The following is a 13,361-nucleotide window of genomic DNA, read 5'->3' on the forward strand; positions in this document are numbered from 1 at the left end:
TGGCTTATATCTAACATTAATTCATGCTAGGTACTTTAAATCTGCCTCAGCTACTGAGTGCAGCCAATCCTACATTCCAATGGACACTCCATAGAAAGGAGGACTGTACACGCACACAGAATTTACACTTCTGTATTACAAATTGTGGATGCAATTTAAAAAATTACTAACAATTTTAAAAATCCATTTTGCTTGAAGATGGAAATTACTATTCTTGACATCATAAACATTGTACTTTTTGACTACATTGGGATATTAATATGATGGGAAAGGACACAATCTCTCTAGATAATGGTAAGCGTATTTATATTTTATTTTTTTATTAAATATCCGCTTCTCTTGATGGTAAATATGCATTATAAAAAATGTCAGCCTAGTACCCGGGAGAGGTATATGAAATGCACTACATGCTAAACCAGGGATCTGTAACAAATATACAAAGCTGAAACTAACATGTAAGTCATTTTTATACATATAATAAAAATTAAAGTTGATCCTATTTAAACAAGAATTTTGGAATGTACTCCCCCCCCAAATCTTCTCATTATAGTATATAAAAAGAGAAAAACCCTGATTTTTGCATATCATCACAGAAAGCAAATTGCTAAACAATGAACTGCAAACAATGAAACTGATACACCCTGAGAAACAGAAGCCATAACTATAAATTACTGGACTCATGTTCAGTTTCCTGGTCAGGGTTATGCAGGAGGTCAGACTAGATCAGTGGGTCTGGCCTTAAAATCTATAGATTTAGGGCCAGATTTTTATAGCTATTTAGGAACCTATTGATGTAGATAGTTGCCAGTGGGATTTTCAAAAGTGCTTAGTGATTCCGCTGGGCACCTACCTTTAAATACCTTTAAAAATTTGGCTCCTAATTCCTATTTAGAGCATGGCCTATTTATGCTATTCAGCCAGTATAAAAGGGCCTCAGTGTAAACCCAGCCTTATGAATGTGTAAGATGGGCTACCAGCTACTGGCAGGGTTACCAAAGCTAAATAACAATGTTAAAAATGATTGCCTCCGACAGGATCCCACCCAAGCTAGAGCTGTTTAACATAATTAAGACCGGTGGAGCTGAACTGATGTTAGCAATAGTGGGAAATCTTTAGAAAATAAGTAGATAGGGACTGAGTCAGTAATACAGAGATCACAGGTCCCTAATGGCATTGAGTATATGAAACAGGATAATAGACTCTTATGTCTATGGAGTAATGGGATGATTATTCTAGTCCATGCCATGGTGTCCCAACGAGGCAGCAAGGAGTATAGAGGTATATCACTGAATGGATAGTCGAGCCACTTCCAATACTTCAGACATTAATTCCCACTCTTCTGTTGAGCTAACAGTCCCATTAAAATCAGATTACCGCAATTTTAGGGCCTAAAGGTGCAGTGGAGTCAATGGGAGTCTTTCTATTCACTTTGATGGGCTTTGGATCAATGAGAGAATGACAGCAGCAATGAACTGGCAGGATGGCATCGGTAAATATATGGTAACTGTACCAATGAAAACTCAGCTCAGATTATACCTCCTCACTGCATGGGAACACAAATAGCACTTATTGTGGTTATAAAACTATCCTTTGTCTTCCTTCATGGGACTTTTTCTGCATAATTTGAGGAGTGCGGGGGGAAGGAACTTACCAAGTCAATTAATCAACCTTAAACCATGACACAAACTCTTGACGCCTTACTTTTGGCTGAAAATACACAAATATATGCGAATTGGTTTTTAAGTGTCAATGCCTATATTTAGGGCATTCCCAGCAAGGCTATAATGAGACTGTGTTTGAAGGGTTCAGCCACTGCAGACTGTGTCATTAATTTGAAGTTAGTTAAATTAACAACATTTAGGACTGGCATGTCAATCTCAGTGCTCCAGGAAATTGCACCTTGAGGCTACTCACATTGCCAATTTTTTTTCACTGGAGAGTGTATGTGTGTGCGTGTGTATGGGGGGGTGTGTGTTGGGATTTTTTGCCAGACCCTCAGTGTTGGTACACCTTTATTGCTTTTCTATGTCCACAGCACTTATATTATCATTTATTCTGGCCTCCTTTAGCCTTCCCATGAGATTTTTGCATAGTGTAGCTGCTCAGTGAAAAGAGGGAGTTTGGACCGTTTTTTTTTTTTTTTGCTTTATATTTATTTGTTTATTTTTCTGTCATGGTTCATGACTGAGGCTTTAAAAAAAAGTGTGACAGCATTTAGAGTGCATGATTGACTGCTGAAGCAACATTCATTAACCATGACAAATCTAGAGGAAAACACAGTCTTGAGTGTTCTAAACAGCAGTTAAAAAAAAAAAAAGACTAAACTAATTTTTCATTGACCTCATCTGTAAATAAATGCAGTCTGATGGCAAGCAGGGGCAATCATAAATTAGTATTCATTTCCTGTAATTAATGCAAACATGCCTATGAACACAGAGAATATGAATATATAACCACCTCATTTCCATTTCAAAATATGCCCACCAAATTTCCACTTCACTTATCTTGATTTTCAGTTTTTCTGATTGAAGTAATGGTGAAGGCTTTCTTGATTAAAAAAAACCCAAATCATTGAGTTTTTGTCCCCGAGGATCTAAAGTCACTGCTTGAAAGAGAAAACAAAGTGTTGCATTCAAGGTTCCATGGAAAGGCTTTCAGCGCCTCTGTATTTGTCTCCATTGTTGGAAGCTGACAGTAATCGCTTTTACCCGATTCTGCACCCTTGCCACACTTCACAGCCCCTCCACATTCCTTCCTATATTTAGCCTTCCCTGTTAGAGTGAAATCCCCTCCACTTGCATGGCATTTATGCTCTGGAGGCCTGACTCAACACCCAATGGAAAGACTCCCATTGACTTCAATGGGCAGAGGGATCTGGAGGTAGAACTCCCACCTGCCCCTTGGGCAGCTAAACGTGTATAAACTTGACCTCTCGCTGGCTGCCTCATTTCAGAGTCTTTCTGTGGTTTGAGGTACCTGTGCCTGGCAACTCTCCCCAGTATCTCCACCCAGAACAGGCCCTGGCCGTCATGCCATCGCCCTTTCCTGTCATATGACAGTTACATGTGAGGCTCAGAATTCTTTGTTTCCTCTCCAGGGTAATGTGGCCTTCCACTGGCCTTCACACTGGGCCACACCCTGAAACCCTCCCTCAGTTTCATCAGTGGGAGCATTCCCTGAGTATGGAACAAGGGAAATCTCTTTCTTCCTCGCCCGCCCCAGCAAAACACACAGGAGTGGGTCCCGGTGTGGTAATCTCCCTGAGGTCCCTCTTGCAGAGCTTTCCTTGCACCACCCCTCGAGCGGAAGGAGTCCGGGAGCTCTGGATTGCAGAGAGCACGCCACCTACCAACCCTCACAGACTTCTGTGATTCAGAGCGAAAGGAGCCTCGACCTCCAATTCCAAGGGAAGACAGCAGCCCTGCTCCAAGAATAGCTCTTGCTCCTCCTGTCCCCTTCCTCCCTCCCCACACTAGCAGCAGGGGTCCAGCAGGAATCACACTACCATTAGCTGGGTCCCTTTTTAGCTACACTTCCCTAGCTTTAGAGAGGACACAGGTGACATAGCTCCCAACTGCATTACTTGGATTTCTGTGTGGAAATCCAAAAGCAAAACAGAGAGCAACAACTCCCACTACCAGATCCATGTGGAGCCCAGTCCATGCAAACCCCAGCACAAGCTCATTCTTCCCTTAAATACCAAATAGGCAGAAGGATATATTGCAGCCCCTAGAACATTTGCATTAAAAATGTAAAGCAGGTTGCTTTACTTTCCCTGATCTCAGAGTCCACTTTGCGCTATGTAACCATCTCTCTCTCCTACACTGATTTTATTCGACATTTGTGCAAAACTAAGTAGAAATAAAATTAAAATGCCCAGTGGTTGTTGCCTGCAAACATTCTACACCTTGCCAAGGCCTGACAACTATAGAGTTGAATCTTGATGAGGGAGATAAGATCAGATCATCCTCTGGACCTTGGAGCAATGCCAGTTTAAACCAGCTGAGAACCTGACCCATAGAACCTTCCCTCTCAGTCCTGGTATGCTATCAGATATGCTCCACACTTACTATTTGCATGGATCCAGGAAGGTCTGTCACCCTTTGCTGGTTTCACAGAAGGTAGTGAATTCTGAAGACATCAGCCAAATGCGGTAAGCATGGCTATGTGTCCCAAGATGTCCACATGAAGAATGATCATACTTGGAGGAGAGAGGCTGCAAGCCAGCTTCTGAAAGCAGAGCCCCAGAAATGACGATTCTTCAAAAACCTTTAGGATGTCAGAGGCGTGGAGTAATTCTTTACTCTTCCCCTTGTGGTTGTTAAATACCTGATGGCACTTTTCACATTAGTAAGTGGGATTATCCTTGGACTCCTGGCTAAGCTCCAGTCATGATACTAAGATCTGAACTGAAAACATGTACACATCTATGTATACACATCAGAGTGTCACTCTGCTTTTTTCCTGATGCAGTATCCTGAGCTGTTGGACTGTTTTTTTTATATAGTGGAGTAGCTATCGAAGGCATCACTTAAAACCCAGATCTGGTCACTTTTGCTCTTATCTGGGTGCTTTTAATGTCACAGCAGATTAGAGTCCTGTCCCCGCATGACATAAGTTTGCATTCTCAGAGATGCCTTGGTCCCTTTTTAAATGGTCATTGCAACTTGCTCTTTGGCAAGGTTGGTTCAGATCCCATAAAAGACATAGAAGAGCCAGTAGCCTGGCTGTGTCCCTAAGCCTCACCTTCCCCAGCCCCAGCATTACTAAGAGCTGTGGCTTGTCGTGGTAAATTATTTCAGATGAATAGGCCCCTTTTTTTTGGTCCAAGGCAATTAAGGCTCTGATGTTAAAATCAGACAGCTCTTGTGGAAAGTTACTGCACACCGCAGCAGGACTATTTTTGGTGATTTCAGGAGTCCTCCTTTACGCTATGTGCTGAATTTTGATCACCACCTGGATCTGCCACTTTTCCTCCCATGTTTAAATTAAACAGCTTTGCAAATAATATTTTCTAAATTGCAAATAATTTGATCAAACTACCCTAAATCTTTCAGAACAAGAGCAATTCTAAAACACTTTGCTCCACTCAAATTCACTAGGCACTCGTGGTGGTAGTTTGCATTACAGTAGTGCTCCAAGGCCCCTACTGAGGTTGGGACCCATTTTAGATTTAACCTCTGTAGCTGTCATTTTCTGTATGTTTATACAGCACTTATGCGGCCCAGACCTGGTTGGGCTGTCAGCACTTCTGCTATATAAATGTAAAATAATAATAGTACTAGACACTGCACACACACACACACACACGTTCAGCGACAGTCCCTGCTTACAAGACAAGGCATGCAAATGAATTATTATTACCCTTCTTTTACAAATGGGGAGTTCAGGCATAGGGAGACTAAGTGAATTGCCAAAGGTGATACTTGAAGTCTGTAGTAGAGCATAGAACTGAATACCGATCTCCTGAGTTTTACAACAGTACCTTAACCACAAAGCCATCCTTCCTGGGCTTCCAACAGCTGTTTCTTTTGACCTGTAGATATTTGTGAATTTTATGTTTTGTCCATAGTTGACCACAGCTTTTTGTTCATTAGAAGCATATGGGTTTTTATGACCAAGTAAAACTGAAAACCGGGTGAAAACTGAAAAGCTTTAATTTTGGCTATTAATCTTTTGTAATAATCTGTCAACGTGAAAGAAAAGGATATAGGGTAATTTTGGTTTGCTTAAAACACTTTCAAGCATATGATAAATACCATGAGTTTAAACTTCCTCATCTTACTCATGTGGTTAGTCTCATTTAAACAGGACAGATCCTCAGCTGGTAGAAATTGACATAGATCCATTGACTTTAATGGAGCAATGCCAGTTTACACCAGATGAGCATCATTTCATTTCAGTAGGGCTACTCTAAGGATGGAGAGGATTTGGCTTTAAATGGGTTGTGCTAGTGTAAGTGAGGGCAGAACTTTATCATTCCATCAAGCAGTCACTTGCATTGCTCTTTTCTTGGCAGTTGTTAATATGGAAAGCAGGTCAATGCATCTGAGCACCTTGGTCCAGGAAGCCCAGCAGCGAGTGAGTGAGCTGTCTGCACAAGTGATGAGTGAAGGTCTTAGTATGGACAACACAGACAAAGAGAAGCAACTAAAAGCGTGGGAGTGGAGATATAGGCTATACAAGCGCATGAAAGCAGGCTATGAGCATGCCAGTAAGTAGTACCAAGGTGGGGTTATACACCTAAAAGGAATATGCTTTAAATAAAAATAATTTGCACTTGTAGAGCAATTTTTTTTCCTATAAAAATGCTCTAATCAGTCCTCCTGATGCTCCTGGGAAGCAGTGAAGGTTATAGGTGGGGAAACTGGGGCACAGAAAGTAAGTGACCTGTCCAAAAGTGGAAAGAGAGTTCATGTTAGAATTAGAGAGGCCCAGTTATTCTGACAATTGCATGAGTGCAGCTTCTACAGAATGGGAGTTGTATGCTCAAAACTGTTCAGATAATCAGACCCAAAAATCCCTAGTCCAATGTCTAATTCTTGCATCATTAAGCCACACTCCTTTTCCCTTTCCCCTGTTTCCTTCCCTTTACATTTTCCTTCCTTCCAGGTTTCATTTAATGTGATTAAAGATAGTTGTAAAATAGAGACATTTGAGGGAAAATGGGGGGAAATTCAACCTTTCTATCATAATTTGAGAAAAAAATGTGAACAATTCTGTGGGTGGTGAAACCCTAGAATGAAGTTTTCACACAGAAAATTGTGAGAAGTTAATCCTACATGTTGGCATCGACAAAATGAGCCAATTTAAAAAATGTGGAACTTTTTAAGCCACTCTAAATGTGGTTCTGTGCAGAAAGTCATACTGTGGCCCTTAGAGAGGAGTAGACTAGAAATTGAAGTTTCTGTTTGTATAAGCATTTAGATCTTTTGGCTGTAATACATTCAGTGACAAACAATCATTACTATTAACATTTTTAGAACCACTTTTCCAAAAATATCTTTGCAAATAATTAACTTTATCTAAAGGGTTTTGCACACCAAGAATACTCCTGTAATGTATTTATGGTGTTCTCTGAGTTAGGATATGAGGAATACTACAAATGTAATGTTCATTACTTGCAATGACAAAATTGTAAATATATTAGGCCACACCAATAAGTGGTGTCAGTCAGGGTATCTTCATTTAATTCAGCGGTGTTACATTGCTATAACCAGTAACCAGCTGAGGATCTGGCCCATCAGCCAGCATGTTATGTTATATGACAAGAGTTTGCTTAATGCCCTTATCCTAAATCAGATGTAAAAAGTTGCATGACTATATGATCTTCATCCACACCCAGCATGACCTCAGAATCATTTGCATGTTCAAAGGGATTGCCAGTTATTCTTACAAACAATAGATAATTAATTTGATTTCTGGAATGAATTACTCTTTGAACTGATTTATATGCTTTAAAGAGAGTTCATGCCACAATAAGTTTTAGAATGACCATAGTGAAACATATACAAAGTAGCTGTTACAACCTGGGTGATTTCTAAACCAGAATAATGTACAAATGTTTTTGTGTCTTGTGATACATTTGAATCTGTTCGTGAAATCTTGATGATTTAATTAGCTCTTTAAGGTAGCTTTTGTCCCCTTTCTTTCCTCCCACCCACCCCAAAAGATTTATAGGGGTTTTTCATTGATATAATTAATATTATCCTGTTTTATTGGGTTACATGGGTACAGGAAGATACTTCTAACCCAAAGGGGCTGAAAACCACGATAGAAACAAATGGTGTCTGCACGATATTGTTAGTTGGGGTACTAATTAAAATGTTCAAAAGGCAGGGAACACAAACACTTACGAACCAAAGCTCACAATTGCCGGGTGGTTTTCAGTTGGTTCTTTGAAGACACACAAACGTTGTTTGAATAGGATTTGTTGTGCTATGGACCTGATGTTTTTTCTTCTCTCCCAGGAGCCCCTGAGGCGCCAACCAATGTCTGTTTCATGGTAACAAGCAGCACATCACTCACTGTCACCTTCCAAGAACCTCTTAGCGTCAACTCGGCTGTAGTGACCAAATATAAAGGTACTGGATTTGGACATATTTCATTTACCTTTCTTAAGAGTGCACAGAAACGTTAGGGCTCAGTCATGAGCTGTTTACTTGCAGAAAATATTTTTCTCTAAAAGTCTCATTTGGATAGAAATATTTCATTGGTTATCTGTGTGTACATGAGAATGTTTTGGATGGGATTCCCTAATGAGACAGTAAGACAAAAAGACAGTTCACCCAGACCATTATCCATGGTGCCTTGAAGTTTGCTTGACTCATTGTGGTTAGAACATGGGATGAGCCAGCTTGAAAACATCAGCTAGCCTATCGGGCCTGTGGGCTTCTTAACAACCCTGTGTATCCTTGCCCGTGCCAAAGCCACACTGCCATCCCTTAAAGGAATGCCTCTGGAAGCTGAAGCTGCTGGGTGTGGCTTCATACAGCCCAGCTAATTAGCAGTTCCAGTGCCGCCACATAATTCCTGGAAGAGTATCACATTAGGATGGCACCAGTTACAGTCTTTAAAGTGGAATGAACAGAGCGAATACCTTTCTCTGAACAGTCCTGCTAAACACTCCGAGCATATGTAGCTCATCTGCATTGTTGTAATGAATATTAAATACAGTTCACAGGGTTGCGTAGAGGTAAGTATTTAAGACTTCTTTTTTTAAGCAAAGCTAATCTATTTTTAAAGCCATCGGTGTGTTCAGGTGGGCTGTATTAAGCTTCATCCTGAGGAATTTTAGAAAGGAAAAGGCTCATTTTTCCTTCGCTGGAATATTTCAAGTGAAGCCCATTCTTGTTCCTAACCAGATTAGTCCTGTACACTTACACTAATCACACTAGTAGAGATAATACTCTACAATTCCATGGGACATTTCATCAGAGGATCTAAAAGCTATATGTAAACAATTAAGCCTCCGTTAATTAAGCCTGGCCCACACGTTCAGCCTTGCAGCTTCTTCCTTTATGACATCTCCAAAATCCAGTCATTTATCTCTGGCCACTCTACCAAAACTCCTGTCCAAGTCCTTATCATATCATACATTGAACACAACAATCTTCACCTTTCTGACAGGTTTATAATGGTTTGCAAATTGGTTAAAATGAAGTGGAGAGAGGCTAAGACCAACGCTTTCAAACTTGGGTGCTTAAAGTTAGGTATCTACATTCATATTTAACACCTAAATAAGTAGCCTGGTTTTCAAAGGCGCTAAGTAACCATGGCTCACATCAACTTCAAAATTCGTTGTCAGCATTCTGTCCAGACACCCAAAGTGGCCTTATACCTGATGGTATTAGAGGAGAGTTAAATCACCCATATTTCAGCTAGCTAGCTGTGCAAATGCGATGTAGTGATTTATGAGCCCAGAGCCCATTTTTCAAAAGTGACTTAGGAGCCTTTGAATGACTTCCACTGGTAGTTAGTCTCCTAGGCACCTAGGTGCCTAAGTCACTTGAAAATGAGACAGGAACCTAAATCACTTAGGTGCGTTTGAAAATGTAACTCAATAGGACAAAACTCAAATATATGTAACATGCAGGGGGCCAATGAATCTTGTACAAGTCATAACTTAACAATAACAAAAATTCCCAAGTACAATTGATTATTTTTTTTAAATACTTACTTTCCAAAGGTTGTGTGATATTTTCCCCATGCCTAGTTGTTTAGTTTGAATTTGTTTTATAGCCTCTATCCTGTGTTCGGCAGGTATGAATACAGGAAAAATGTTACCCAACTTGACATAACTTTCCTAAATCTGACTAGTTCACACCCTAGTGCCTTCATGCTTTGAGTAATCCATACTGCTGCCTGTTTTACGCTTGGTCAGAATGACCATGAATTCTCCCAGGATGTTCATTTTAAACCCTTTATCCCAGGAAACTTGCATATTTAAGGTTAGATGAAAAGAAAGAGCATTAATGGTTCCTGTTGGTGACTTGTGGGGATTAATTAAGCACAATATATTACACCGCAGAGCAAAATTCTTTGTGTTAAAATGAACCTTTCAAAAGAGCACTCGTGATTAGAACCAGGTAAGAGTTACTGTTCCCATACAGATAGTTTGATAATATTAGCTGAGGATCTTTTAGCCAAAAGTATGAGCCCAAATTCAGCAAACCACCTAAGCACATACTTAAGTGCTTTCCTGATTCAGGGCCATAAATAATACACTACTGTTAGGAGAGAGAGTAGTCTTTCTCCTCCTCACTACCAAACTCTAATAATGATCTTTTCAATGGATCTATGGATTATTTTGGATAAGTATCAAGATTAAAGTTGCTTCAGGTACTTGGCATTTTGACAAGCTGCCAATGCCCTTTTCATGTCATTTCTGTTGAAATGTTTGATATGTGGCTTGAACCTGCATTGTGGAATAATTTTTTCCAATGTGCCTATTTGTTCAAAGTGATTCAGACACATGTATCAGAACATTATCTGAATCCTGTGTGCAGGGTGTTCCTTGTTAATTATATGACTTCTAACTAATAAAAGGACAATAACGTTTTGTAGTCTCTTTAATCCATAAAACCAATTTACTTCCTTTAAGAGATTTAATTTAAGCATACAAGATAGCTGGGTGTTAAGCTTGGGGAGCCAGCTAGGTTCCAGTTCTGTGACTGCATTCTGCCAAGCCATTTCTATAAGGAGCTGAGGTATTCTTTACTTCCTACCCTGGACTGCCGTTTAATGTTACTGCCACCATCCTAATGGCTCCTTTAGTTTCCCTCCAGAGAAGGCTGCCTTATGTCAGTGTCTGAAGTGAAATGATTCCTGTGTATGTAGTAATTCAATAAAGTGTTTTGAGTCTTGAGACAGGCATGACGTAAATCAATAATAATAATAATAATAATAATTGTAATAATCATCTCCAAGCTACAGAGAAATATTTGTATCAGTTCCAGAAAGACCCCGCCCCAGCAAAAGGATATTAAGGATTACATTAACTCATCAGGAAAAAATCTCGGATTGACTAATCATGCCCTGAGGACAAGCTTTGCACCTGAACCTGAAAACATTTGGACTTGCCTACACTGTATAAACCACTTTGCACCAGTAAAAACCCCTAATGTAAATGTGCTGAGCTGGTGTTAAAAAGTGAATTGCACCAGCACAGCTTCCTCCAGCTTGAAACTGGGGTGACTCACGTTCGGGTCAGTTATTTTGACACTGAGGCAATGTGTCTACACTGGAGCTGGATGGGAAACAGTTTTCCCATGCAACAAAGATTTTCAAGATATAAAAATATTTTCCCACTCCGAATCAGGATGAAAATGTCAAAATCTTGAAAATTTTCACCAACCAAAAATCTGGGGGAAAAAAAAAAATCTTGTTCCAGGTCAATTGAAATGTTTCATTTACACTGCTCAGTCATTTCATTTTTTTTAATTCTAATTACCTTAAATTTGGAAACAAAAATTTTTTGAACCAGAAAACTGGAATTTTTATTTTAGAAAATGTCAAAACATTTTTTTCAAAAATATACTTTGAGTAAAAAAATTCATCGAACCCGACCCTTTAAAAGTTTCCACTTCAGCAATTCAGCATATTTCAATAAGTAAAAGGTTTGACTGAAAAATTCCTGACCAGTTCCAGCCTACACTGCATGTTTGTACCAGCAGGGCTACATTGGCATAACAATACTGTTGCAAAATAAACCCCACAAAACCATAACACCAACATAGACAAGACCGTATTCCTCACTGTTGTCCCATTGGAGCCTGGAAGTAGGACATTCAATAACTGTTGTCTTCAAAAAGTAATCCTCTTAATGGGTGTCACCTCTCTCTCTTACACACACTCACACGCACACATCAATTTAGTTCAATGAAAATCACTTTTCAACGTCATTAACCAAAGGTAATTGTAAAGATTAATGTGAAATTCAAAAACTGCACTGGAGGAAAAGTATTGCCAGTCTGGAAAAAATGCTACTTCTCCTTGTTCGTTTATTTTTGTTTTAAGCCTGTTTTTTGGTGGTGGTGATGGTGGTGGTGGTTGTTTTCCCCTACACAGATGTAATTTCGGGCCTACATAATCTCCTCTTATTGCACAGTGTTACTTTATGCGTATCTCCTGTCAGAAGTACTTGAAAATCCCCAGGCATCAAGATAAACAAGAGCATGTACAATATCAGAAGATAACCACTGAATGAACCACCAATGAAAAATTACCATGAAATATAGTCTCAGTGTATACCTCTGAGTTTCGTATATCTTATTAATTTTTAAGCAAACATGTTAGACAAATACATTTTATTTTGGTGAAAAATGTGAAGCAGCTTATGTTTTTGAGTTGAGTTATTTAGCTAACGGACCTGAAAAATTCAAGTCTGAAATTGTAGTAGGAAACAGAGAGAGATTCTGAGTCACCCTTTAATTGAGCAATTTGAGCTGCTCTACCATCTGCATGAACGTAGATCCCAAGGCCCACATGACAAGCTTCACAAGCTGTTTTTCCAGTAGCAATATTTGCCTTTAACAAGGTCTTACGAGGTTCTCTTGGTGGGTTTTGAAGTAGCTGACATCGAGTTGGGGGGATGATGATTTGTTTAGCCCACCTGATCTCCTGTTACTATTTTCTTTTTATTCATTTTTTGGTTAATCATTTTACACATTTTTGTTTGTCAATATTTCTCCACTCCCTCCTAGGATTTCTGCCTGGTTGGAAAGTATGTTTTTCTTTTATGTCAATTTTGTAGCCTTAAAGAAAAAGTCAAGCAGTCATGTTAGATCAAGACGAGGTGGAGGAGGAAGAAAGCATCTATTGCTTGCTCAATTTTTGACCAAAAAATTATTCCATACCTCCTTTCCTCCAGGGCAATTTGTGGTTCACCTCAAACATTTTTTGCATTAGTATAATTTTCTTTAATTACCTCTAAGTCACTGGTTCAGCCCAGGTCAGAAGTGAAGTGGCCAAAACTTGTTACCATCTAATGGCTGGCTTGGTATCCTGTGTGAAGTGAGTTTACTGGGCTCAGCCCTGCTCCCAGAGAAACAGATGTCGCTATTACCAGCACAATCGATGCAATTTGACACCATTGTTGGAAGTCTCAGCATAGAGAACTGAATGGATCTTGAAGACTAAAAAGCCATTTCATACTTAGAGGAGAAACCCTTTGAAAGTCAGAGTTTGGGACCCCCAGCGTGGCAGAATGGGGAAGCTTGCACAGATTGGCTTGCATTGTACACGTTGTATAGATAAATAGAGCTTCATTGACCCAGGCTCTCAATCAGTTACCCTGTACAAGCACTAAGGGAATGATCCAGAGCCCACTGAGGTCAGTTGGGGGTATGTCTACACTGCAT

The 13,361-nt window shown here is 39.7% G+C and overlaps 1 protein-coding gene across 1 annotated transcript in view; it reads left to right on the forward strand.

The window, feature by feature from the left end:
- The window catches only part of ANKFN1 (ankyrin repeat and fibronectin type III domain containing 1), a 177,886-nt gene that overhangs the window by 97,601 nt on the left and 66,924 nt on the right, over nt 1–13,361 (forward strand). The window contains exons 5-6 of the mRNA XM_030534472.1: nt 6,020–6,214; nt 7,971–8,084. Of these exons, the coding sequence (XP_030390332.1) occupies nt 6,020–6,214; nt 7,971–8,084 (309 nt within the window). The remainder of the gene's footprint in view (nt 1–6,019; nt 6,215–7,970; nt 8,085–13,361) is intronic.

This window comes from Gopherus evgoodei, chromosome 15 (assembly GCF_007399415.2).
Source record: "Gopherus evgoodei ecotype Sinaloan lineage chromosome 15, rGopEvg1_v1.p, whole genome shotgun sequence".
NCBI lineage: Eukaryota > Metazoa > Chordata > Testudines > Testudinidae > Gopherus > Gopherus evgoodei.